The sequence below is a fragment of the Melanotaenia boesemani genome, chromosome 8 (assembly GCF_017639745.1).
Source record: "Melanotaenia boesemani isolate fMelBoe1 chromosome 8, fMelBoe1.pri, whole genome shotgun sequence".
Lineage (NCBI taxonomy): Eukaryota > Metazoa > Chordata > Actinopteri > Atheriniformes > Melanotaeniidae > Melanotaenia > Melanotaenia boesemani.
This window is the reverse complement of record NC_055689.1, coordinates 26654262-26682010: the sequence shown is the minus strand read 5'-3', so window position 1 is coordinate 26682010 and position 27749 is coordinate 26654262. Positions and strand designations below refer to the sequence as shown.

At 38.0% G+C, this 27749-nt stretch overlaps 3 protein-coding genes and 3 non-coding genes across 6 annotated transcripts; all 6 read left to right on the top strand.

Annotated features, from left to right (window-relative positions):
* Nucleotides 1-862: 862 nt before the first annotated feature.
* On the top strand, nucleotides 863-10582 carry best4 (bestrophin 4). The gene is made up of 9 exons (XM_041993176.1): nucleotides 863-1014; nucleotides 1087-1187; nucleotides 1260-1493; nucleotides 1667-1821; nucleotides 1914-1991; nucleotides 3565-3717; nucleotides 4245-4325; nucleotides 4409-4563; nucleotides 10227-10582. The coding sequence occupies exons 1-9, from the start codon at nucleotides 863-865 to the stop codon at nucleotides 10483-10485; spliced, it is 1368 nt and encodes a 455-aa protein (XP_041849110.1). The 3' UTR covers nucleotides 10486-10582.
* A 1445-nt stretch (nucleotides 10583-12027) lies between these two features.
* hectd3 (HECT domain containing 3) lies at nucleotides 12028-23251 on the top strand. The gene is made up of 20 exons (XM_041993159.1): nucleotides 12028-12113; nucleotides 12469-12919; nucleotides 14858-15111; nucleotides 15197-15332; nucleotides 15569-15690; nucleotides 17788-17901; nucleotides 18021-18103; nucleotides 18201-18366; nucleotides 18520-18601; nucleotides 19561-19743; nucleotides 19830-19882; nucleotides 19962-20130; nucleotides 20208-20321; nucleotides 20805-20894; nucleotides 21153-21359; nucleotides 21448-21577; nucleotides 21892-21966; nucleotides 22094-22175; nucleotides 22293-22364; nucleotides 22501-23251. Exons 2-20 carry the CDS (start codon nucleotides 12566-12568, stop codon nucleotides 22583-22585), a joined length of 2571 nt encoding a protein of 856 aa, XP_041849093.1. The 5' UTR covers nucleotides 12028-12113; nucleotides 12469-12565; the 3' UTR covers nucleotides 22586-23251.
* Nucleotides 23252-23803: 552 nt separating this feature from the next.
* Nucleotides 23804-27156, top strand: rps8a (ribosomal protein S8a). The gene is made up of 6 exons (XM_041993204.1): nucleotides 23804-23857; nucleotides 24733-24839; nucleotides 25068-25167; nucleotides 25393-25568; nucleotides 26127-26256; nucleotides 27003-27156. The coding sequence occupies exons 1-6, from the start codon at nucleotides 23854-23856 to the stop codon at nucleotides 27110-27112; spliced, it is 627 nt and encodes a 208-aa protein (XP_041849138.1). The 5' UTR covers nucleotides 23804-23853; the 3' UTR covers nucleotides 27113-27156.
* Nucleotides 24878-24985, top strand: LOC121645326. The gene has a single exon (XR_006011411.1). It is a non-coding gene; the product is annotated as a small nucleolar RNA SNORD46 (small nucleolar RNA).
* LOC121645324 lies at nucleotides 25217-25285 on the top strand. The gene has a single exon (XR_006011409.1). It is a non-coding gene; the product is annotated as a small nucleolar RNA SNORD38 (small nucleolar RNA).
* Nucleotides 25945-26013, top strand: LOC121645325. Its single transcript, XR_006011410.1, has one exon. It is a non-coding gene; the product is annotated as a small nucleolar RNA SNORD38 (small nucleolar RNA).
* Nucleotides 27157-27749: the final 593 nt, after the last annotated feature.

Sequence of the window (27749 nt, the reverse complement as noted above, 5' to 3'; positions counted from 1 at the left end):
AAAGTACTTTATAGATCATTAAAAGTAGCTTTATTGCAATATATAATATTAACTCATAATTTGTTAAATAAAAATAACAATTTAACTTACAAAGCAAGATGAGAAAGATCTAATAACAGCAATCAATGCATAAGAAATAACAACTATCTAAAACTTGGGGGTTATATTTTGATTAGATCATCTCACTGTTGATCATGAGGTTAGATCCAAATAGATACAGATAAATTCTAAGGTTGGATTACTGTGTGTTAGTAAAAGCCCTTATAAAACCCATCACTGTTGGCTTCTGGAAATATTTTAGGGCATTTTTGTAACCTTATTTCTCTGAATGTGTATCTCAATAAAAAAAAAAACATGGCTTTGCTTTTTAAGTAGACATCACTACTTCTTCTTTTCCCAAGCCAAAAACGTTCCTGAAATGGAATGATTTTGACATTTTGCAGAATGAATGATAATAAAAAGAGAAATAATTTAATAATTCTGAACTAGCTGTAACCGGATCCATCTTATCCTTGAAGACTTGTCAGTGAAATTTAATCCTTAACACTGTTGTGTTTGTTGGAAACCTAAAAAGCTAATCCGATGATAAAAATCTCCACATGAGGGGGAAAACTGATGTTTTAATTCCTAGTACTCAAGGGTGTGTTTATCTTGGGATGCAGGTTTCCCAGGTAGTAAATTTGTTTGATGTTTGTTTATGACAGCACAGCAGCAGTTTAAATTGAGATTTAAAGGAGGAACCTTCTTTCCTCGGAGACAAACAACACAGGATCAGCTGACATAAGGGAGACATCAATACATAAACAATATTCCTCAACATTCAACTATTTTTTCTTATATTTTGCAGGAATTCTGTTTAATAATGACAATTTCCTACTCTCTTGAAGTAGCCAATGCAAGGTTTTGTGGCTTCTCCAAGCTCCTGTTTTTGTGGAAGGGAAGCATCTACAAGCTGTTGTATAAAGAGTTCCTGCTTTTTTGTGGAGTTTACTTTTTTTTCAGTGTTTTTTACAGGTAAATTAACTTATTTCTTGTTTTTATTTGACTAGGTGCTACACTATTCTTGAAGTTTCTCTCCCCTCCCAGGTTTCTCCTCACATCAAGGCAGCAGGACCTGTTTGAGCGCATTGCCCTGTACTGCGATCAGTTCACCAATGCCAACTTCATCCCTGTATTATTTGTTCTTGGTAAGATTAAATGTTCAGCCTGTCTTATTCAAATCTTATGAATCAGTGTAATTTATGATTTTTTCTTCACAGGTTTCTATGTGACCCTGGCCTTTAACCGGTGGTGGGGTCAGTACACCAGCTTCCCACTGCCTGACAACTTGATGATGGTGGTGTCTGGGAACGTCCATGGAGCAGACGAGAGGGGTCGTCTGCTGCGACGAACCCTCATGAGATACGCCAACTTATCTTCAGTCCTTATTCTGCGCTCCATCAGCACAAGAGTTCTCAAGCGTTTCCCAACTTTGGAGCACATTGTGGAGGCTGGTAAGAACAACATTGGAGGGGATTTACAATTTTACACTAAGTGGAAATTCATTTTTTGTCGTGGCCAAATGGGAATCTTTAAGTTTGCAGGGAATTAAAAAAGTGTGCAACGCCCACTGTTAATAAAATCTTATTTTAAACAGACAAAAGAAAACTCACTAACATTTGCACAGGATTTATGACAACACAAGAACTGAAAAAGTTTGAGTCCCTGCACTCTGATTTCAACAAGTACTGGATGCCTCTGACTTGGTTCTCAAACCTGGCGTCCAGAGCCAGAGAGGAGGGCCGAGTGAGGGACGACATTGCCCTGAGGCTGCTGATGGACGTGAGCGGTTTGTCACTGTCTGTAACGTCTATAAACACAATAACTGATGCAGAAACCTGATGTGTGTATAAACTGCTTTACTGTGTCTGCAGGAGCTCAATAACTACAGAGCCAAATGCAGCCTGCTGTTCCACTATGACTGGATCAGCATCCCTCTGGTCTACACTCAGGTACAATACATTGAAAATGCACAGCCAGAAAAGTACTGAGCTAAACTTTTTTTTAAACATTAAACTTAATGTGGTGTACCACAGAGCATAGCATGAAATCACCCAACCACTACACATAATTAGACCTAAAGCATCTATTAAATAATTACTGAACACATCTATTTATGTCCCTATATGCTTTAAAATAACAATGTAGTAATTAAAATTGTTATTAGATTGTGTCACATTTAGGGTTTTCTTTCTCTTTTAATGAATATTTACAAATTAATAATAAATAATAAATAGATTGGTCATGAAATACAGAATTATAATATAGTTTTAGTCAAACTATGTTTATTTACTGATCAATACCATATGAAATTCATCCATCCATCCATCCATCAATCCATCATTTATACCCTTTTAATTTTTGTGCAGGGTCATAGGTGCAGTCTAATAATAATAATTTATCTAAACAGCACTTCTCAAAAACAAGTGCTCTACATAGTTGGAACAGAAATAAATCTGCTAAATTTTAAAATTAGATGAATGATGGTAGATATTCATACTCATTTTGTTTACTTAGTGTTGACTAGATTCATTCTTAGTCTATGGGGCAAGATTATTTCAAAATCTGATCCTTGTCTTTGGTTAAACTTAAGTTTGTTCAGGTCTTTGCATCTCCATGTTACGGCCCTGCTTGTCAGAGACAGCTGAGGCCGTTTGTGTGGTGATTGGGGGCGGAAGAGCGCTGCCCTGAGTGGCCAGGGCCAGCGCCTTTGTCCCCGCCCCGTTTTGACTGGCACCCCTCTGGACCAGTCAGGCTGCAGCCCGAAGGAAAGCTGAGGCTGAAAAGGCTGCAGCCGAGGCAGGTCTGGGGGGGGGGGGAGAAACCAGAATGGCTCCGGCCTCTCTCCCCCTCATGTTGTGCACCGGGTGTGTGTGTGTCGCGACCACCTCCTTTCCACAATAGGTGTTTAAGTGTTGAGTTAAGTTTACTTTGTGTTTGTGTTAGAGCTGGGCTAGGTTAGCGTTTTATTGTGTTGTGACGACGGTCACTTTAGTTTATGGGCCTGTTGCTTTTGTTTGGTTTTAGTTTCCTCACCGAGTTGCGGTTGTGTCTGTGTGTGCACTCGTGTTTGGTATAGGTTTTGGTTTGCTTCTTTCTGCAGGTCCGCTAACCCCAGCTCATCTTGTTTTACAGGTTGTCCATCACTTATCACGGGAGTTGTAAATAAGTGCTTTTATTTTGAAATACCACCTGTCCACGCCGTTTCTTTGTTACGCCCTTCCCTACCCCTTAAGTCGGGTCGTAACACTCCATGTCTGAATGTTCAAAGGTTATTTTCATGCCATTTTGAAATGTTAGACCAGACTTGCATGTAACTGTTTGACAAAAGACTCTCATTTAATGAAAAGGTGACTTTAACAACTTGGATCAAAAGTCAAAGTGTCTGAAGGCCTTTTATCATAAATACCTTAAAGTTTTCCTAAAGAAAATGTATTTTTTACTGCATCTGGCTCTTTATCTTTAAATAAATTCAATAAATCTATTACACTACTGAGTTTTATTACTTGTTTCCTGTTTGTGCAGGTGGTAACTATCGCAGTTTACTCGTATTTTGCCTTTTGTGTTATTGGCCGACAATTTCTGAACCCAGAAAAAGGGTACAATGGCCACAAACTGGACATGTACATACCTGTTTTCACCCTGCTGCAGTTCTTCTTCTACGCTGGCTGGCTCAAGGTAAGCTGACACATTTCCACTGCATCACACTTCTTCTACACTACATTTCAGAAGAATATTCTGTACTTTTTAATTAATATATCTTTAAGTTTCAGATATAAATAATTTTCAAATGGACTTTTGACATTAATATTTTGGAAGATTTGACATTTAAGAAATGTGATCACCTTGAAATATGCAGCAAGTTTTTATTTCTTTGCGGTACCATGAGTTATATTAAGTTGAATAATTTATATGAAAATAGTGAATTAAAAGATACATTTGTTTATCATAACTAATTTGGACTGATCTGACAACCTATGAAGGGTCCCAACCCTGACCTTGGGCCCAACTAGCTAAGTAGTAAAAAAACAGTTTTACCATAAACAGCTTCATCAGTGAAGACTGTTAACACTGCTTTTAATCAGCATTAATCTTTATCAAAGGTGCTGCAGAACAAGCCGTTTTACCTTAAAAAGTATGTTTTTCTGATGTGAATTTAGTGTTCCTGCTACCACTTGTCGGGTTACAGTGTCTCTGCTTTGTAGGTGGGAGAGCTGATCATCAACCCATTTGGCGAAGATGATGATGACTTTGAAACCAACCAGCTGATTGACAGAAACATTCAGGTTCTCCCTCAAAGTTTTGCTCCTATTTCAACCTGTGTGAAAACCTAAAGTGATATTTTCAAATCTGTTCCTGCCTCCCTTAGGTATCAATGCTGGCTGTGGACGACATGTATCAAAACCTGGCTCCAATTGAGAAGGACAAGTACTGGACGCAAAGCCGCTTCTCCATACCTTACACACTGTCAACAGCAGCAGAGACCCTCAGACCCGCTTTCAAAGGTTCCACCTTCGACATGAGGTAAAACAACAGGGGTGGAAAGTATTTAATGTGTAGTCTACTATTTTAAAAGATTAAAATTGAAAGTAACTGCATTAAATGGAGTCAACTACATCATATTTAATCTGGAGTAACAAACTTTATTATTTCAAATGTTGCCAGCATGATTACAATATTCATATACAGATAAGACAACACAAATGAGAAAACAAAAAAGCTAAAATTAGGTTCAGATAAAGGAGGTCAGAATTTTGCTAAATATTCATATAGTCATTTTTTCTTAGTATTTTCTTGAGTTTCAAAACAACAACAAAAAAAAGATTAAGTAGCCTGAGCTACTAATGTCCCAATAAATTATACATTTAATCTTTAAAATCATGACCTCCCTGCTGACAAATACCAAGACTGATGAGAACATTTGGAAGTGAAATGAGTAAAAATCAAAGACTTAAATTTTCTCCAGGGTACAAATGGATGCAGCTTTAGATATTTCTGGATATTATTCCAGGCTGCAGGTCCACTGTAAGTGAACCTGTTTTTTCCAAGCTCTGTAAAAATAGCTGGCACCTGTAACATCCAATTACTGGGATCTCCAGAAAAGGATACCATTGAAGTAATGTAAGGGGGTAGAAAGCCCCTAAGAGCTTTGTAGGTAAACAAAAGTAAGTGTTCCTCACGCCTGACAGACAGGGAGGGCCACCCCACCTTAGCATACAGCTCACAATGAGGAATGGAATTTCTATCTCCAATTATAAATCTTAGTGCAGAATGGTAAACACTATCCAGTTGTTTGAGAGCTGCGGCTGGGGCATTCATGTACAAAATGTCACCATAATCAAGTTTTGACAGAAACATTTTTTTAACCAGCATTTTTCTATGATCTTGATGAAAACGTGACTTTTTCTTGTAAAAGAAGTTCATTTTTTGTCTTAATATTTTTGAAAGTTCAGTCACATGATATGTAAAATTCAGATTTTCGTCAATCCAAAATCCTAAATACTTGTAAACTGTGACTCTTTCGACAGATGTACCACTCATACTAGAGATGACAAGTTGGTCATAATCAATATTTTGGGCTAATGTAAAAATCATAAATTTTGTTTTATCTGCATTGAGAACTAATTTATGGTTATTGAGTGCAACTTGTAAAGTGTTAAAGCAGTACTGAAGGGATGCAACGGCAGAATGTGGAGTATCTGCATTACAGTACAAAATGGTATCATCAGCATACAGATGAACATTACACCCAGTTACAGAAGAAGCTATGTCTTTCATATAAATATTGAACAAAACAGGTGCCAAAACTGAGCCTTGAGGGACACCATTTGCAACTTTCAAGAATTCTGATTTAACATTTCTAATAGAGACACACTGTTGTCTGTCCATGAGATAATTCTCAAACCAATTATAAGTATTTTTATCAAATCCAATACTGGAAAGTTTTCTGAGGAGCACTGTGTGATCTACTGTATCAAACGCCTTGGAAAGGTCAATAAAAAGAGCCGCACAATGTTGTTCCCTGTCCAAAGCTGTAATAATATCATTTAAAACAAGCATAGCAGCTGTAACAGGGTTGTGTTTCTTTCTATAGCCTGACTGATGTTGGCTCAAGATGAGGTTTGCTGAAAGGAATGGGCTTAGCTGTTTGTATACAAGGGATTCTAGCATTTTTGCCAGGCATGATAATTTAGATATAGGCCTGTAATTGCTCAAAATAGATTTGTCCCCATCTTTATATAAGGGGGTAACATAGGCAGCTTTCCAGACTTTAGGAAACTTACCAGTAGAAACTGAACAGTTAAAAATATGTGTTATGTAGGGGGCTACAATTCGAGCACCTAGCTTTAAAAAGAAAGGATCAAGACCATCTTCACCGACTGAACTCTTAGAATTTACAGCTAGTAATGCTTTGTAAACTTCTTTAACAGAGAACAGCTGTATCTTGAAACTGGCCTTTGGTATAACATCGGTATCACTTTGAGCTTTAAATAGAGGTGGTCCTTGATAAGTTTTGTCAAAAAGCTTACCAGCAGATATAAAGTGCTTATTGAAAGCTTCACAGATTTTTCTTTGATCTGATATTAAGCATCCATCAGAAGTGATTTGGGGAGGAAAGAAGAAAGTGGGCTTTGGAGTCAAATGCAAATAATCTGGCGCAACTGTTCCACTTACAGAAGTGCTGGAATGATTAGAAATTCTATAGTTTTTAAAAGATGCATGCTTGTCAACTACTGTATTTAAAGATTTACAGAAATGATCAAGAGCTTGGTCAACATCTGTGATATGAAAAGTTTCAAAAATATCACATGATGAAAGATCATGTAAGAAGGCCTGCTTATCAAAATGCTTGAAATTGCATCTAACTCCCATACTTGTACTAGATTTTCCCATCATCTAATAAAGGTTGCTTATAGTTATCTCTGAAACAAAACACAAAGACTCTGTTTGAAAATATTTAGTAGTTAAACTTATTTAAACAATTATGTAAGCTGCGAGGTTGGATAAAGCATCTATCTCTCAAAGTTGACAATGACCTTCAGTTTGTTGAACCAAGTAGGCTCTGGTAAAACCAGTCACTGAAAAGGATCCGCCACGATCAGATGTCCTCACAATGAAAATGCAACAGCAGTCACCAGTTGAGCTGTTGACTGGTCTTAGCTGTTGTACTATTGCAGCTTCAAACGGGTAGTTTACGGCCTGGCAAAACTGATCCTGAGACTGACCAGAGACTGCAACTGTTCTGTTGCTTGTTGTCGTCACTGCAGGCTGTTTGAGTTCCTCCAAGTTTTCAACGTTCTGCAAAATAAAATGGTAATCATTTTCATAGCACATACATTAAAATATGCTGTAGACCTATTTCATCATTAAATACTTTAATAAGGACCTCAGACAGCAACATCAGTTTAAAGTTTGTGAGCAAATTATTATTTTTTGTATATTTGGAGCTCTTGTTCACAGTTACATTTTAAAGAGAAGCCCCCCACAACAGACTACAGTGACCACCTAAAAGGATCAGACACTTTTCCTACAAAAGTGTATTGACAGTCATAATGCTACATGCTTCAGAAATCTTATTGTATCAGTTCTGAATTATGTACCATTTTTACAGTTAATTAAAGACATTTGGACAATCTATGCCAAGTGGGTATGGCTCCCTGGAACAACTTAAAGGTTTTAAGAGATTACAGGCAATAACAGCTTTATAAATTTCCTTTCTTAAACATACCTTTACTTAGAGTTGATTTTTCTCTTGATCGAAGTTCTCCACTGTGCTCTTAAAGGCCCCAGAAGGACATTGTTCTTGGTGCCCTCACACACAAATTCCTAGAGAGAAATGTAACACTCAATAAGACACATAAAAAAATCACAGTGAACGTTTCTATAAACTCATAAAGATAAACCCATAAAAAATAAATTCATCAACATTTAAAAGAAAATCCTGTTTAGTCATGTGTGGATTTTGGGCAGTTATGACACAAGGGCTGTCAATGTTGACAGATTTTTACGTGGTTATAGTTTACTAACCTCTTTCACTGCAGGCTTTTGTCAGACCCCAAGGTTTGGCTCCTGGCCAGCTACACTGGTTTCTCAAGCTCAGACAAAGCTGTCAAGAATACAGGATCTTAATTACATATACTGCTACTTGTTTTTGTTTTTTCTGTTACATATTCAGAGTTTAGCTATATCCAACAATCATCCATCATATTATAATATTTGTACTTTAACACATGTATCCAGTCAGCACTAAATGTTCTAAAAGAGCATATAAAGGTGACAAGGTGCCATCTCTGTTCTGCCAGCACCTGTCGTAGCCTTCTCTTCATTGACCACCTGATGGTTTTCAGTCTTAATTTCCATGATTACAGAGTTAACACCTGCCAAGATAAATATTAGCTTCCTAATAGAAAGCTCCAACCAGTATGACAACGGACTTAAATGAAAACCTAACAACAATAGTAAAACAATGATATAGTCCATGTTGGCAAAAAGACTCTTAATTAAGAGAGTGTGCCTTTACAACATGACAGTGTAAAATAGGACATATTCCTATACAAGCTTACTAATTACACCAATCCTAACACACTTGATTAATCTATGAGATAACAGCTACACTGAAACACAACAATGTTATTAAAGCCACATTACATTTGTGAAGTAACTTACATTTACTAAAACACTGGTGAAAGTCAGTAGCTTCTACGCGAAAGTCCTGGTGATCAAAGGAAGTAAAGCTTCTTTTCTAATAAGACCTCGTACATGTGAGACGTGGTGAAATTCAATTGGCTGCAAGATGAAGAGACGTCGATCCAGTAGGATCTGATTTGTTTAACTGTTGACTGACGTCATGTCAGAGGATAGACACATCGTTTAGGAATGCTGTGTGAGCCGTCTGTCTGGTTAGATTGGAGCTGGATTTTTTATTTTTTTGCAATAAGACTGTATTTTATTTATTGATAGATAAGATGTGATTTATAACCAAATTCAAACCATGTGTGTCTGCTTTAGAATTATGTGGGGATCCAAATAGAATAAAACTTAATTGTCATTGCAACAAAAAGTGCAATTGTTACACAAGAACTCCAAGGAGACAAGATCACGTTAGCGACTCTTTATTAACAGATCAGAACTCAGAATAAGGATAATACTGGTACCGATACTGGTAGAGGTAACGGGGTTGCGGAAGCCAGGAACGGCTAGGGAGTGAGTCCATAAGGTGTGTAGTTTAAGGTCCGACAAGGAGTAACTGAGATGGTGGAGTATATAAGGGCTGGAGAGTCAATGGGGAACAGGTGTGACCGGTTGGGTTAATGCTGATGAGTGGATCAGGAACTGGTGTGGAGGATCACGGAAGTGAGGAGTGAATGGAGTGACTGTCTAGGAGTGTCATGACTGACTGAGTGGCTGTAACAGCAATGAACTTACTAATGGGGGGAAATTAAGTTTCAAATGCAAATACAAAGATTTAAAATTCTATGGACCTGCTTCCTTTTTTTTTTTTTTTTTTTTTTTACAAAAACTGGGTTAATATGACAGTTTTTCTCTTAAGTAAATCACATAATGGCAACAGGGCAGGATGATGTTTGTTGAAGCTATTTATCAATGAAGTTATTTACTAGATGTAAAGAAAAAAAAACTAAATTTGGTCTTTTAAAACCAAAATACAGACATTAATCCATAAGTAACAACAATATTCTAATAACAGCATGAACAGAATAACTTATGGGGTATATTTTTCTGTACTAAAATCTTGCTTTTTATACTTTGAGAACTTTATTCATTACATTAATGGAGTGAAGTTGCAAATAAATGCAGGACTTTTACTCCATTCCAAAAAGGATGCAACAACTAACACATGTGCTTAAAGTGCATTGGCTCATTGTACAGTCAAGCAATAAAAGTTATGGACAAAAAGGCAATTCACTACCGCCACTACAAAATGTATGAGCAAATTATAGATTTTGTATTGTGTGTTTGGGTACGTTTTATATAGGTTTTGTAATGCATCATTGTACTTTGATACAGTGTAAAAAGGCCCAACCAGGGATGGAAGTTGAGAATTAGCTCTGGCTACAAACCCTGTTTGCATGGTATCACCTACAAACTTATGTGATTATGTACAAATGCAATGTCCCTGTCCAATAATTCAAATAAATAAATAAATAAAATATCCTTAATATTTACAGAATGAGTGCTGAAGATCTTGAGATCCACCAGCCAACAGATGCACCTGTAAACAGACAGTATTTACCCCTTCAGGGCTCCCTGATTAATGGGTTGGATGGTCTCCTGCAAAAGGGTAAAGGCATCCTGCGCAGTGGAAGCCTCCCTTATCTGATGGACATCTTGTCCCACCCAAATGAGGAAGATGAAGCTGATGGAGGTGACACAGATGTCACTGGTCACAAAAAGCAAGAGAGTATTGCTATTGCAGTGGAACACTGAGAAATGTTCATACTTACTGGGATATTTTGAAAGTATTCACATATAAGATCAGACAAATATTTAAAATAAAAGTTTTCACAAGACACAGGAAATTAATGATGGCATGAAAAAACAGACTAGCATGAACAGCCATGTTTTAGTTTGTATGTTTACATTTTATGAATCAATTGCATAAAATTGAATTTTACCAGTTATTTTCTGCTGTGTTGAATGTATTAATGTATTTGTGGGGAAATCTTTAACATCTGTGAACATTTTATTCACTTAATAAATAACCAATTAAAGCAATTAGTCAGATTTATTAATAATGAAGATCTTGGGGTCTTTCTTTATGATATCTGCTTGAAGTCATAATAAAGTAAACAACTGTAAGATGTGTTAAGAAGTGTAACATCAGATGGCACATAGCACAAGTGGAAAAAGTTTCAGGCTTATTAAAAAAAAAAAAAAAAACACTTTCAGGATGAATATGAATATTCTGATGCAGCCAAATCTCTAAACCTCTATCAAATTCTAATACAATATGTGAAAGGCCACAAAAGTCAACTCTCAGGTAAAGCAGAACAAAATTAGACAGGTTTTAGTACAAACAGTTCAGGTGAGGTCTCCAATTTGCCATTTTGGCAGCATCTGTTCAATAAATGTCACACAATTGGAGAAACTCTGGTTTTAAAAAGGTTTACACATAAATCAAAGTTATCAAATGAGGAAAGAGACGTTTAGACTGCATCTAATAGGGGGCATCGTAGTGGATATTCCACTGAAGGGATGGAAATTTCTAAGAAATTGAAGCAATTTTGCAATGAAATTACACAACCACTGACAAAGATGTTGGGACACACAATGGTGGAAAATCTCCTACTTCCATAGCACAGGGATTCAGAAATAGAAATGATTAAACTTTACTGACACTACACAGATACAACAAAATAAAGCATTATCTCCAAATTGTGCTTGAATAAACTATTTTAAAAGACAATAAATATAGTCTAAAAAATACCCTCTGAGTGAAATTTGCACTCACAAACACTTACACAGCAATAACTGAGACATAGTAAAATCAAAATAAATACACAGTGGACAAAAGATAGTAGATAGTGATTGGAGGTTAGGCAGTGGGCTTTGTTGTCCACAGCTGTGCTGCTGGTCGACAAGGAAAGCTTCTTTGAGACACCCAAAAGACCTGAAGAATGTCACTCTCTCCACCTGGTTTCCGTTGACGTGGAGACTAGGTCCATGACCTCTTTAGTCTTTGCGGTGTTCAGGTACAACTTGTTGACCCGACATCGTTCTGCCAGAAGCCGGACCTCTTCCTGTAGACAGCCTCAGCACCCCCAGATAAAAGCCTCATCATATTTGCATATTGTGTTGCTTTAAATAAAGTCTGAATAAAATTCCAATGTAGCTACAATAAAGTCTAAAGGTAATTTTGTAGTAATTCGTCAGTTTATTTAGTAATTTATTTATTTAGTAATTCGTCAACATTTAAGTTGGTTTTCTTTTATTTTGAAAGGTAAAAAACAACGGAAGTCAAGAAGGATCAAAAAGCATTTTTTAAAGCTTCCGCGTTGTTAGAAATCTGTTAAACACGGGCAGAGAAGAGTTCTAATCTAAACACTTCTTGGCAGGTAAGTTGCAGGTTACTGTCTCTGAACACGAGTTATTAAACTTTTGTCCCATAAAACGGTTGACAATTATAAAGATTACTAAGCCGTTTTTGTTGATAGCAATTAAAGGCTTCAGAATTCACCGAACACCCAGCTAGCATGTTTCCATTAGCTTACTCACTTTTGCCTGTGGAAATGAGGCGATACTTTTGCCACTGGGTGGGGAAAAGTTGGCCGATGATTAGCGGCTCTCTGACCTTTCAGACAATGTACATTTCTAGTGTGAGAGAACATTAAATCAGAATAATGTGGACACTTTTAGGTATCCAGTGAGCCCTCTGTTTCTCAAGAATGTTCGGCTTTGTTTGTATGACAGAAGCATCCCTGCAGCAGCTTGACAGGACAACAAAGCAGGACAGCAGTGCTATGTCAGTCGACGCCCCCCTACTGCTTCATTCTTCATAATCTTCATCATGTCTCTGGGAGACAACCCTCACCTGCTTCTTGGCAGAATCCGCTTCTTGAACAGGTGCATCGAAAGTTTCAGGAAGAGCGAACCAGTGCCCGAGTGTCTGTGTTATGTCCCTAAAGAGGTGTGCTACAAAATCTGCAAGGATTCATCATCCAGCTCCTCTGCCTCCGTTGGGGCCTCTGCAGGAGGCTCCTCCACCGGGAAAACCCTCATTTCTGTCTTTGAAAGTCCATATCAAATTCCCCACAACAAGAAAACATGCAAGTATAACATTGAGCCAAAGAAAGGGACCTGCATCCGGACGACAGGGGAAGAATACTGCAACAGCCAGGGCCTTTGGGTCAAAATGAATAAAGTAAGTTACAGTCACTGGTGCAGTCACATCATCCTGCTATTCCTTTCTGCTTCTTTTTGAAAACTGAAGAAAAAAAACACCAGCCATAACTCATTATCTTTACAGGTGCATTACTAACTTTTAACCTTTGTACCAAGACACCTGTGCTGTATACTAATGCTCTTCAGTTTTATGTTTACAGTTAAATCATGGCTAACAATAGATTAAATAAAGCTTTTAGATTGTTGAAAATCATGTAGAAAAGTTATTTTTTAAATGTAATTAGTACAATTCACATCACAGCCAGAAAATGCTAGGTTTGATTCCAGATCTAATCCACACCTTCCTGGTTCAGCAACTCATCGAGTTTCATTTCAAAAGATATGCAGATAGATTCAGAACACTTTATTTTTCCCCAAGGGGCAATTTAGATTTCAGCAGTGAGTCACGGCAAATGACAGGACATTATCCACACATTCTACGTTACCCTTAGGTCTGTCAGTATTCGGGATAGAACATCAACATCTAAAAGATCCAGAATAGATGCAGCAGTGCAACAGTAGAAATAAATAGTTAAACATAGATTCAAACTTAAAAACAACACATGTAACACTAAGCACTGTCACTAGCATTTAAAGCCGGATGGCAAGAGAACTAGAAGATTTGGCATGTTTGTTTTCTTGCTGGGAGCAAAATAGCGCCTCCCAGAGGGCATCAAGGCACACCTCTCTTTGAAGACATGATCTGAGTGACCAATAGTGCTCTTGACCCATGACCCAGGCAAAAGATAGAGACTATTGCTAAACAGATGGAGCAGTTATTAAAATGCTGAGGTCAGGATTAAGACTGATTTTTGCATAATTAACAATAAAAATAACTGAGAAATGAAAGGCAGAATTGCAAATCTGTAAAAACCCACACTGGATATTGAATCAAAATATGTTCTGTAAATTACACCAGTGTGTGTAGATGAAATTGTGATTGAGTTTCTCAAAATTTGATGTGTATAACATTTATGACTAATGGAAATATATAGGATATACATGTTTTATACATGAACAAAAATGACATTTTTCTACTAATTTATGCCCTGATTTAAGGACTAAAATAAGGTACAGTTAAAGTATCCTAAAGTAACTTTTTACTGCTAGTGTACAACAGGCTTCTTTAACACGGCTCCTTGAGGGCCATTGCCCGGCAGGTTTTAGTTTTTTCCCTGCTTCAACACACCTGGTTCAAATGAAGCAGATCTCCTTACACCTTGTTCTCGGGTTCTGTACAAACCTGTAATGAGCCATACTTTGGGCCAAGTGAATGTTGGCAGGAAAGATATAAAACCTTCAAGGTTTGGAGATAAAGAACCCTGGTATACAGTTTACTTAATGTCAACACTACAAACTGGAAAAGATGTTTGTGACTAAAACACAAAATATTGCTTAGAAACAGGAAGAAATGCAGGCAGAGTTTTTAGAAAAAAACTACTAAATGATTTCAGTCCCAAACACCAAGAACCAGGCTTGTTGGGATGACCTGACAGTCATAACCGTCTTCTGAACATCTACAGATCACTAGTAAATGCTGGAGTCTGTTTAAATTTAATTACAAGTCTGTCTTCATTCCTACATTTCCAAGCAGCCAGTGGGAGGATGGGAAATCCCTGTGACAGAATTATCAGTTTAGTTTGTTTAAAACAGAAATAAAGTGTTTTAAGCCGAAGTTTTAAACCACAGATTTAAAGTAATAGATGAGTCTGACTTGCCGTGAAATGCATTTTTAAATGGTTTAAACCAAAAAGACATTGAATAAAATATTTTATACTTGGACAAATAGCAATTCTTAAAAATGTTAAAATAATAATCCTGTAATTTCACAGTTTGTCATTTTATTTCTCTGAGGCTTATGATTGTCCCACAGTTTTGTGACATTTCTAATGACCTTGTGATCCACGTGTGTTCCCAGGAGCAGCTGGAGGAGTTTCGTCCAGGACAGGAGCTGGAAGAAGGATGGATCCTGGTGTGTAAACATACAGAAGGAGGCGACAGGCTTGTGCCTGTGGAGTCTCCGGAGTCTGTCAGCAGGCACCAGCAGCTCTTCGGCTACGACCACAAACCCTGTAACAGATGGGAGCAGGTGGTGGACGTGGAGAACTCGCTTCACATCGGCTCCAAACCCAAAATCGCAGAGTGTGACACCACCGCTGTCCAGAAGCTAAGGTGAGCTTGTTTATATGAAGCAGAACTTTAAATTATGATGCTGTTGCAGGCTGTTGAATTAATATGCTGATTTCCTACATTGAAGGTATGTTCCTCCCACCTGGACGTACGAATGTGACGAAGACCTGGTGCACTACTTCTATGACCACATAGGAAGGGAGGACGAGAACCTGGGGAGTGTGAGACAGTGCGTGACCAGCATCGACGTGTCTTCATGTTCAGTGAGCATCATTTAGATTTAATGTTTACTTTTACCTGTAATCCTGAAATGGAGTAATCCTATAAAAATAAAATGATAGATTATTTTTTAATAAAGAGGTGTGAATAAAATTGGAAGAGTTTTACCAACAGGTCTAGTTGATTGAGTAAATTCTGGTTTGTTTCTGCAGCATAGAAATAATTAAAGGTGTTTAGAATTTAATTTTACAAATCAAACTATAATGGTCTTTGCTGGCAGGAGGATCCTAACGGGGGGGTGAGCTGTCTAACAGACGGCGACACTGAAACTTTCTGGGAGAGCGACGGCATGCAGGGACAGCACTGGATCCGCCTGCACATGAAGAGAGGCACTGTTGTCAAGTAAGAAGCTGCTGAGCAGCAAAGAGAGACCAGCTGTGGTGTGTTTAATGTTGTTCGCTGATTAAAAGAGATTTTGGTTAATAGTTTTTTAATATCGGTTATGCATTGGTTCATTTTTATTATTTCATTACACAATATGCAACATAGTGAGATCACTCTATTAAATATAAACATACTGGATGAACAGATGGTTTTCATTTATCCAGGCATAGTCACAACCCAAGTAGAATGAAACTTTTTAAATGAAACCTTTACAAAAGTTAAGTCAAGGTGAAAAGGAGAGGCCATCCTAAAGGACAATACAGCATGCTCAAACATGATAAAGTGGGTTCTCATCTCATCTAAGGCCAGTAACACAAATATGTATACTTTTTATAATTAAAATCATATTTTTTCCTACTTTTATTTATAGTGACACGTTTGTCTGTCCATGTGACTGCTGCAAAAAGTGAAGCATCTATACGTTACTACTGTAATTCCACAGTCAGACCGGTATAAAAAAATATTATAAAAAAACACTCGGGGGGTAATTTATGTTTATCATAATTTGTAAAGAACAGAAGAACACATCCACACGTGGATCACAAGGTCATCCACAGATCTGTAACAAACTAGTGTCATCAATCAACTTCCATCTACCATCGTGCTTTTATAAGAAATGGCATCATGTTTGTTAGCTTGATTATAAATTGGTATGGTCAAACAAGATATTTGGAAGTAACTCTTAATGAACTTAGAGTTTTATGTGATGATGACAAACCGTATCATCTAAAATCTGACATCACAATGATGCTGTAGGCAAGGTTTCCTAAAATTAAAAAAAAAAAGAAAAAGTTTTTGGTTTTTGGGCCCTAAATTCTAACTTCAGATCAAAAAAACTGTATGATCAGCCTCCATCAAAGTTATATCGCAGTCCATTTTTTTTGCATGAGCAGGCAACTGCTGAGAACTTTTTACGAGACCGTGGTGGCATCCGTGGTTTTTTATGCTGTGGTGTGTTGGGGAGGGGGGTGTTCTGAGCCGGACAAGAACAGACTAAATAGACTGGTAAAAAGAGCTGGCTCAGTCTGTGGCTGCCCTTTGGACTCCACTGAGGTGGTGGTGGAGAGGAGAGTTCTGGCAAAACTGTCAGACAACACCTCTCACCCTCTGCATCAGACTGTGGGGGCCTTAAGCAGCTCCATCAGTGATAGACTCCTACACCCGAAGTGTAAAAGGGAACGCTTCCGCAGGCCCTTCATTCCCACAGCAATCAGACTGTATAATGCTGCATTACAATCTACTGCATCACTGGAACCCACACTCACACGACAGTATGACCGACAGCTAATTATGCACTTTTATTGTATTGTGTATATAATGTTTCTTTCATTTAATTGTATTTTATTTAACTTGTTTTGTCTCTTTTTGAGCTGCTGTAACAGGGAACTTTCCCCATATGGGATTAATAAAGATTATCTTATCTTATCTTTAAACCTAATAACCAAATGTTGAGCATATCTATCCACTGCATGTTTTAAAAAATACATTTTAACTAGTTTCTTTCATAAAAACCCCTACACGTAGCTCCATAAATAAGCCCATCTCTGTATGTATTTAGAGGAAATATCATTTGTTTACTTTATTAAATTTGTAAAACAAAAAAAAAAGGTGTTGGGATTTTGCAGGGGACCAGATTTCTCTATAACAAAGCAGTGTTGAACAATAGACAATAGGAGCCACAAATGTTTTGCACTGATTCATTCATCAGCTCTGCGTGGACACCGATGATGCTTTACTCGTAACAACTCCCCTGCACACAGATTTATTTTGGTTTCAGCTGTCAGCATTAATTCAGTTCTCTCTTTTGGTTGGTTCTTTGATTCCGTTCATGTTTAATAACCTGCTGGTGCTCTTGTACTCTTTCCCATCTCTATGAAACCTCACACCTTATTTTCTTACCACATATTTGCATTGTGAGTGTTTCTCCACAACAGAAATAGAAAAACAAGCCAAACAGCAAATCATTGAGCCTTATTTACATAACAGCTGGTTATCTCATTAGTAAAGTCTAGACACAAGTTTTTTGTCACTTACGGTCCTGTTGTTGTTCACTAGTAAGCTGATACTGACCGTGGACTCAACGGATGACAACTACATGCCCAAGAGAGTCACAGTGTATGGAGGAGAAGGGGACAATCTGAAGAAGCTGAGCGACGTCACCATAGACGAGTGAGCTTCCTCCAATGACATATTCAACATGATTCACAAATGTGACTTTCAAATTACGGAATTGGACAGAAAAAATAAAGTTTTGTATGTTTCATAAGTAGCTTTTAATTTGTTCCTAGTAATCTTATTGGAGAAATATGCGTACTGGAGGACATGGCCTCCCACCTGCCTGTTATCGAGGTTCGGATTGAGGAATGTAGAGGTCAGACTTTTCAATCTCTGCTTTAATTTGCATGTTTAATGCAAAAGCTTCTGTAGTAAAACCAAATCAAAGTTTTTCTCTCCTTTGTCTTTGCCAGATGAGGGGATAGATGTCAGGATCCGAGGTTTAAAGATCAAGTCATCCTGTGAAAGGGACCTGGGTCTCAACGCTGATGTTTTTCAGCCGTCTAACCTGGTGCGCTACCCCCGTCTGCACGGCACCGCTCCTGACGTCTTGTACCGCAGAGCGCTGGTCATCCAGAGGTCAGCCAGCCTCTTCAAACTGCCATGTTGTTACAGTCACATGTCTCATGTATTAGGATCCTTATTTAGGACATCACCTCTTCAGAGTAAAGACAGTAAAGTTCTGGTATTGTCTATATTTTAAGCAGAAGTTATTTACTTCTGTCTCTGCAGGTTCATCTGTCTCCTGGACAATGTGTTGCCACACCTGGTTCCTGCCTGGGACTACAGCCTGGGTACCTTCAACCAGATCAAAGTGAGTCCACCCCAAAGCTTTTAATACACTCGGTGTAGTGAACAACCACTAACCACATATTATTTACTATAAATTTAGAACAAAATTATTTCAAAATAAATCAATAAAAATGTAAAGTTTTGACCCTGATTGTCTTTATTGACAGTCTCTGTGTTTTGAGAACAGCTGGTGGAGTACGTACCAAGAACAGTTCACACAAAACTGAACAAAATCATAGTTATCTTCTGCTTCTGCTTTGTACAGTGAACAAAGAAAAACACAAAGATTGTTGTGAAATTTCTATTCATTTAATTTATTTAATATTTTTGTTGCCACACTCTACTTAGACACCTTCAAATGCTTCAATGTGACGTTGGATGTTTTTATGATTTCCACTTTCTTGGTCACTCATTATCAAATCCATGGTCGACATTAGCGTTTCTGCAGATACTGGAGAAGATTATGCCGTTTTTTTCTTGGCTATGGAAACTGCTTCTATTGAATTTAGAATCCAATTTTTGCTGCTGGCGACTGAATTTCATTAATATTTGTTTGTCTCATCTGTCGCTGCATCAGTCTTTTTGTTCCGCTCTTTTTATCAACATTAGATAAATAGTTTCCAGTTCCTTTTTTTTCTCATGCCTCCTTTATCATGTAGATGCTTTTACACACTAATGCAGGAAAACAAGACACCTACCTGTATTTACAGTCATCATTGTCCCTTTGTTTGTTGTCCCTGTGTCCTTTTTGCCTTCCGACGTCTCACACTAAGATGAGAATCCTGAAAAGCCAAAGTGGAAGGGGTTTTCTATTTTGAGTAACACAGTAATGCTGACCTGCGTTATGATACATTATTATATATATGTATCATATATATCATATAAAATGCAAGGAACTGCCAATGAAGTTAGCTTTTCATTAATCAAATAAATCTTCAACTAGTGTTTTTATGACCCCACCCCTCCACCCCCTCCACCCAGAGCATAAAGCAGTTCTTACTGCTATCCAAGCGCCGCTCAGCCCTCATCACTCAGTGCCTGAAGGACTCAGAGACCAGTAAACCAAACTTCATGCCTCGACTGTACATCAACCGACGTCTGGCCATGGAGCACAGAGACAACCCGTCTCTGGACACCAGCTGCAAGAACGCTGTGTTCAGTCAGGTACTGGCCAGTGTGGACCCTTAAAGACATGAATTTCATTGTCAGGACACGGGAAGTCCTTCTGATCTTTTTTTGTTCTCTTGCAGGTGTTTGAGGGTCTGAAGCCATCTGATAAATTTGAGAAGACTTTGGATTATAGGTGTGTTTTCTCATTTCCTCATGCCTCTCATATTTCATACCTGTAACTCAAGTTGTAATCTAATTTCTAAACTCATCAGATGGCCCGCTCGCTATGACCAGTGGTGGGAATGCAAGTTTATCGCTGAGGGAATCATCGACCAAGGAGGAGGATTTCGGGACAGCCTGGCAGACATGTCGGAGGAGCTTTGCCCCAGCTCAGCAGAGTGTCCCATGCCTCTGCCATTCTTCACCCGCACGTCCAACCAGGTAGTCACCTACATGCTGTCAGGATCAGACTGGACTTCAGTGTCCTCACTTTTCTCACTGATTTGATCCTCTGTCAGGGCGCCTTAGAGGCCAGAGATTACTACGTTCCCAGCCCATCCTGTAAAGACTTTCACAAGTATGAGTGGATCGGTCAGCTCATGGGAGCTGCTCTCAGAGGGAAAGACTTCTTGGTGAGTCGCCTCGTCTCAGCCTGTTTCAGGACATCTGCATCATGATCAAATAAGAGTTATTTATTGTATTTACATTTATGTGTCACCTCTCTGGGACAGATTCATATTGATCTGTATTTAAGGTTTGAAAACACATGCTGAGATGCTAAAGGAATTACAATTTAGCCATTAAAAACCAAGGAAAATAGAAATGTTTAAATATAAGTTTGATGTTATAAACCCAGAATTTTAGACTAATTGATTAGTATCAGCATTGAAATATTCCAACTTTATCCCCCTTATTGCTTTATTTAAGTTTTAATAAGATAATCTTTGTTGATGCTTTGATCTCTCTGTTAATTCTAGCTGGTGTACTTACTCTACACATTCTGCAACTCTACTGTTGGGTTTTAATTTCCATGTTGTGTCTTCAATTATATGTTTTTGGGTCATAAGATTAGTGTATATATTTGATTTTCAGTATTTTCTGTGTCTGTCCTGCAGGTCTTGGCTCTGCCTGGGTTGGTGTGGAAGCAGCTGACTGGTGAGGCCATCAGCTGGAGCAAAGACTTCCCTGCAGTGGACTCAATGCTGGTGAGGACATTCAGATTATTTACAGCTTTCACCTTATAGAGAAGGAGAAAACTCAAGAGTATTTACATCTTTAGAACAGTTTAGTACATTTTATATTTCATCATGTTCATTCCTGTAATCTGACAGTTCTGAATGTGTTTTATGTCACATGTTCCTTTAATTTTCTCATCTGTGTTTCAAGACATACTTGTAGATTTCACTAGACTGGCCACTGATTTTACTTTCATCTCAGTAAATATCAGATAAATGTGTGCTCAGGTAAACTTGCTGGAGGCCATGGAAAACACAGACAAGGAGACCTTTGAGTTCAGGTTTGGGGAGGAGCTGGTCTACAACACCCCGCTGACCGACGGTCAGATGGTGGAGCTCATCCCCGGCGGCAGTAATGTGGCAGTTCGGTACGAGGACCGCAGCGAGTTCATCCGCCTGGTGCAGAAGGCTCGTCTGGAGGAGAGCAAGCAGCAGGTGAGACTTGTATTATTTCTTTTTTTCTCTCTCTTTCGGGAACTGTAAAGTACGATCATGTGCCTGAATCTTTTTTGCGGCACCACAGATTGCAGCCATGCAGGCCGGCCTGCTGAAGGTAGTTCCTCAGGCTGTGCTGGACCTGCTTACTTGGCAGGAAGTGGAAAAAAAAGTGTGTGGCGACCCGGAAATCTCAGTGGATGCTCTGAAACGGCTCAGTAAGTATTCAGACTGGAATGAATAATACATAGCTCAAGAGAGTAAAAGTCAGACCTGAAGACCAACTAGTAATGGGGAAGTAGTAATTCCAGATTATTTTAATTCTGGTCTAGCCACAGCAGGTGTGTTGGCTCATCATAAGGAGAAAAGCCCAAAACAGTTAGATTAACATTAAGAAAGATTCTGTTTCATTTTTCATTTGATCAGCTTGTACTGAAAATGAGCTTTTATTACATGTTGTTACAGATTAACCATCAGAAATTAATCTTTTAAGAAATTACCTTAATAATAACCTTTTGATCCCCCCCACCAGCACGTTTTGAAGACCTGGAACAAAGTGATGTTAGAGTGCAATATTTATGGGAGGCACTGACGAACTTCACCAATGGTAAGTTCACTAATTGTACCACCACTCTCTTTCGACCTGGGTAGTAGGGAGATATTTCTCTTTCTTTACATGCGTCTGAATAAGTGAAATGGTTTAATCTCAGTTCTTTTCATATATTTATTTTCAGAGGATCGCAGCAGGTTTCTGAGGTTTGTAACTGGTAGAAGTCGTCTTCCTGCACCTATTTACATCTTCCCTGACAAACAAGGGTGAGCTTATGTAGATTCCACTTTACATTTATTGTTATTAAGTGCTTTTTGCTACCAGTGGGGAAATAATTCATTATAAAACATTCAATTTTAACATGTTTGTTTTTCCTAATTCAGCTCTGAAACAACTGATGCACTTCCACAGTCATCCACATGTTCCAGCACCCTTTATCTACCCAACTATCCAAGGTACAAAGAGTTGTGTGGTTTAAACATCTTTATGTTTACAATTTCCTGCCTTTATTATATCCATATAAAACTACTTATTATTACCACAGATGTAACATTGATTGCATTTTTACTCTCTTCTCTTTCTGTACTGCAGTGCGAAGGTTTGTGAGGAAAAGCTACGTTATGCTGCGTACAACTGTGTGGCTATTGACACTGACATGAGTCCCTGGGAAGAGTGATCTCTCTCTGCTGCGACACTTAATGCTGCTTAGTCCACAGATCACAGCAAAATGGAGAAATCTCGCCAAGTTTATCACCATACCTTCACAACTGCCAACAATAGCTGTATATAATAAAGAGCTATATGGAAACATGGAAGTGACTGATGGAGATTCTTGTTTATAACATAAATAATTTCTCTTAATTCAGAGTTGGTGCAATTCTAGTGAGCTTGAAAGTCATTATTTGGAATGACTATCTTTAATCTTCAGCATAACCCTCTTAGATAAGCTTTCCTGTAATTTCTTGCAGCAATCTTCCCTAATAGGTCCACAGACATCTTCAAGGAGTTTCCAAAGGGCTTATTTAAATGTTGGCTGCCTTTTGTCCTGTTCTCTGTCTAGCTTATCCCACACTGCTTAAATAACGTCAAGTCCAGGCTCTGGGAGGATTCATCACTCCATTAGACCTTTTGCCAGAGATTTTTCAGTCCAGTTCTTATGTCAGTTTGCATACCTAAGCCTATTTTCCTTGTTTCCCTCCTTTAGGGAATGGCTTATTAACAGCCATGAAGACCATTTCTGCTGAGGAGCTATGTAAGAAATTATCTTGAATTGAGTGTCATAGTGTAAAACAAGTTTTCTAGTTTGTCAGCTTCAGGCAAATTTATAACTGACTGTAAATAGACCTGAAAAATATTTTGCCTGAATATTTCAGATGTATATATTAATTGATTTTACCTTGGTTCTGTAGCTTAACTTTTATAATATTTATTACAAATTCAAAGAAATTAACAATAAAAAACTAAATTCAAAATAAATTTTAGTATACAGTGTTATCGAACAGTTTTATAAAGCATTTATGTATTTGATCATCTTGTCATATTTAATTTCCACATCTATATATTTGTGTCTAAAACTTTAAAAGCAAAAGTAGTAATCACTGCATTATAAGACTAAGATAGTCAAAATTCTACCTTTAATATATGTGATATCAAATTTAAAATATGTCAGTTGTGCTACAATAAGAAAACGTTTGTTTTAAATATATAATAGTTTAAGCTCTCTTGTATAGAAAAAGTTCATCATATTTACCACAAATGTAGTTTAGTAATACTTTATTGCGATATAAAACAACTTTGTTACTAATAAATAAAACATTGTGATAAGTAAAACTCAGCTACGAACAAGGAAATCTCGTCCGCTATGGTCATTATTCTCGCGAGAACTCTTAGCTTGAAACCTCCCCATGAGCCTTTGCGATTCCTCTTTCTAGCCGGCGCCTGAGAATGGGTACGTGTTTTCATGCTCGGGTCGGAGGCACAATCTTTCTCCATCTCTTGTTTTTACGAAAGGATATTCTTTAAATGGTTTGCCATCTTGAAGCTAAATATTATTTACATAGATAAATAGCCGACTTTGTTGTCAGATGTCATGTTATTGTGTTAAAATTAAATAATTTCCAGTGGTGGTCAGATATGCTCCAAGATGGCTGCTTTCATTGGCTATATAGCTAGCTGCAGATGCTAAAGTGTGGAAAGCATGCTGTCTTTTTAGCGAGATTAAGATATTTTAGCAGGAGTCGGCAGTGTGAATGCAATTTACAAGTTTTATAGTAATTTCAGAAGTTTCTTGGTGAATATCGTAATACCACAGGTAGACTTAATGCTGTGTTAGCATTAACTAGCGTGCTGGTCGTGATCTTGTCATACCGATAAAACCCTTAAGGGAAAACTGCTAATGTGAATACTTGTTTGTCGTTTTCTGTCATTTTAGTAAAGATTTGGCTAATTTTTAGCCATTAGGTGCCTTTAGTCACTACTTTATGCTTGGTTGCTAAAGGACACAGTTGTTTCAAGGTCTTAAGTATGAGTAACATTAGCAGTTTCAATCTGCAGCATAATCTGGAAACTTTTCAATGTGGTTGAAAACGTCAGTAAAAATCTGGTATTTCTAAACTTGTATCTGCTGGAAGTTAGCCTAGAGAAACGGCTTTTAATTGCTTGAGTGATGTGATGAAACTCTTGATGCGGAATCCAAATAAAAAATGAGGACAACCTTAACCTTGGAGAACTGATCACTCAAGCATCAAGCAACTTTTTGCTTTGATCATGTGGTGATAGTTGGCTAACCAGTATGCTGCTTGTTATCCTTTTTCATTCATGCAGGTATCTCAAGGGACAACTGGCATAAACGCCGCAAGACCGGCGGTAAACGCAAGCCCTACCACAAGAAGAGGAAGTATGAGCTTGGACGTCCTCCTGCAAACACAAAAGTGAGTAAAGATCAGTAGTTTGCTGTATTAAATGTTGCAGCGTGGGTGATGAAAACTTGACCTTAGGTAGGTCTTTTTTGAGCCGTTTTGGTTCAAAGCTTTGGGCTTACCAATGTTAGGACTTGTCATAGTTACACTGACACGCCTCGGTGCAGAATTGTGATGCGGTTTGTATTCTTGCTGCAGCTTAATTTTTGGACACGAATGAATTATTTTGTTTTTTATTAGATTGGATCTCGTCGTATCCACACAGTGAGGGTCCGTGGTGGGAACAAGAAGTATCGTGCTCTGAGGTTGGATAATGGAAACTTCTCATGGGGCTCTGAGTGTAAGTTTCTCCACCAACACTTGCTGAGCCACCTGATGATACACTCATCTTTCTATGATGATAACTTTGTCCAGTTCTGCTACTGAATGCAAGTGGTGATATTGAGACTTCTGAGAAAGACCTGCTTAGTGTATTGACTTTTTTCAAATATTTATTGAAATATGGTTATAGAGTATTTGAATAAGATGTCATCTTTTTCTTACATTGGTTGCTCTGTGTACTCAGGCTGCACGCGTAAGACCAGGATCATCGATGTGGTCTACAATGCCTCCAACAACGAGCTGGTCAGAACGAAGACCCTGGTGAAGAACTGCATCGTCCTCATTGACAGTCTCCCCTTCAGGCAGTGGTATGAGTCCCACTATGCTACCCCTCTGGGACGCAAGAAGGGAGCCAAACTGGTATGTAAAATAGTTTTAACTTATTACTGTACATGCAGATTGGTGTTATCCCTGTTTTTTTTCTGTGTAGGCCCAATAATGCTGCTATTATAGCTGTTTAAATTTCTCAAAAAAGAGCAAGCTTGTGTTAGAAAAAATAAAGGCAGTATTTTCTTTGGTATGGTCTTTCGTAATACCACATAAAAACACAGGTCTTGCTTTATTATCCCTGCTTTTTCTGTGCCGTTCTGCAGGTTCTGGTTAAAGTTTCAACCTTAGTTTTAGATGTGTAGATATTTTGAAGTTTTTAATCGCGGTTGCTAAAGACTGATTTGAACGTATGCAGCAGTCTCTTTTATTGACCATGGATTAAAAAGTATTTGTTGTGGTGCATGTCTTTCCATGATGATAACTTTGTCCAGTTCTGCTACTGAATGGAAGTGGTGATATTCGAGACCCTGAGAAAGACTTGTTTACCCTACAGATGCTGCTGTTTATACATTTACATCATGTGTTATAAAGCAAGAGTTTGGAGTTTCATATCTTTTGAAATATGCTTTCTTTCCTCTCCCGCTGCAGACTCCAGAAGAAGAGGAGGTCCTCAACAAGAAGAGGTCAAAGAAGACCCAGAAGAAATACGATGAGCGTAAAAAGACAGCCAAAATCAGCTCTCTTCTGGAGGAGCAGTTCCAGCAGGGAAAACTGCTTGGTGAGTAAACTTTGGTGTATTGTCCTCAGCTAAACTTTACATACCAATTTTCATACAGTTGTGCTGCCCCATGTGCTTCATAGAGGAAAAAATGAGACTGCAGGCAAGAAGTTGCAGACCTTCAAAATAACTGAACGATTGAAGATACTTACGGAATATAAGTACAAAGCCAATACTGATTTCCAATTGTTGTACACAAACTAGACAGTTTGTACAACCCAGACAAAATATATATAAAAAAAATTATGTCTAAGGTTTGCTTGGAAAATGTCTTCTTGAAATCTGTATTTTGAGTTGATTTTAAAGATCTGTCACTGAGGTGTTTCTGTACTCTGGGCATCAAATGGCTCAGTCTTTGTTCTGACTGAAAATGTGTAATTGCCATGGCCATATGTTTTAAGGCTGAAAAATCAAATGAACAAGTTTAAAATCATGAAAATCTTTTAAACTTTTGTCACTAATCAAACTTGACCGTGACCATGAATTGACCATAACTGAGCTCCACTGATCAATTCTGCAAGAATATCTTAACAGTGTGGATTGCATAATTTTTGCTTCCCTTAAAGCACTCAGCTGCTCATAGAAACAGATGAGACTGATGTGTAGAATTGGTTGAGTGCATTAATATCTTAAAACCCCCCAAAGAATCTTTTATGTAGACAATTTTATTATTTCCAAGATAAAAACATTTCTTAAAAGGTGATTGCAGTATTGACCTCTGGTTGTGTTTTCATCTTATCCTGCAGCTTGCATCGCCTCCAGACCCGGCCAGTGTGGCAGAGCAGACGGCTACATCCTGGAGGGCAAGGAGCTTGAGTTCTATCTGAGGAAAATCAAGGCCAAGAAAGGCAAATAGATGTACAGCTGTTTGATACAACAATAAAATACAAGTGTCCCACACTGGTCTGCTGTTGCTGCTTTATTCTGTCTTCACATTGGAAGTGCTTTGGCCACTGCTGTTTGGTAAACCAGAAGAGACTGTGTAGAAGCTGAGAAACTATAAAACAGAGTATTCAAAATTTCACAACTTGAATGAAACAAAAACCATTTCTGTCCCTCGTTATTCAACTCACAGGTCAGCACGGTAAATGATTCCTAAAAAGAGGCCAGGTGGAGATAGGAAGTCTAGAAGGCACAAGTACTGTCCATTAACAAAGACTTTTTTTTTATTTTTTCTTCCAAAAGCCTGGGAGAACACTGGCAGTAGAGTAGGAACCAAGTGGCATTGGAAAAAGTAGACCTTTATCTTAGTTTAAGCAATAATTGCTTCATAGGAGGAGCAATTGCAAGCAGTTCAGAATACTGTACAGGTAATATGATGTGTTTAATTTATGGAGCCTGTATCACTTTTTAGGGAAAATGTTTATAGTCCAAATAAACATTCTATCACAGAAAATAAGCTGCTGTAAATATGGTAGATTTTCAAAGGAGTGCAGTTTAATACCCATTACAGCATGTGTTTTCTGTTAAATGACCAGCAATATTCTGAATTT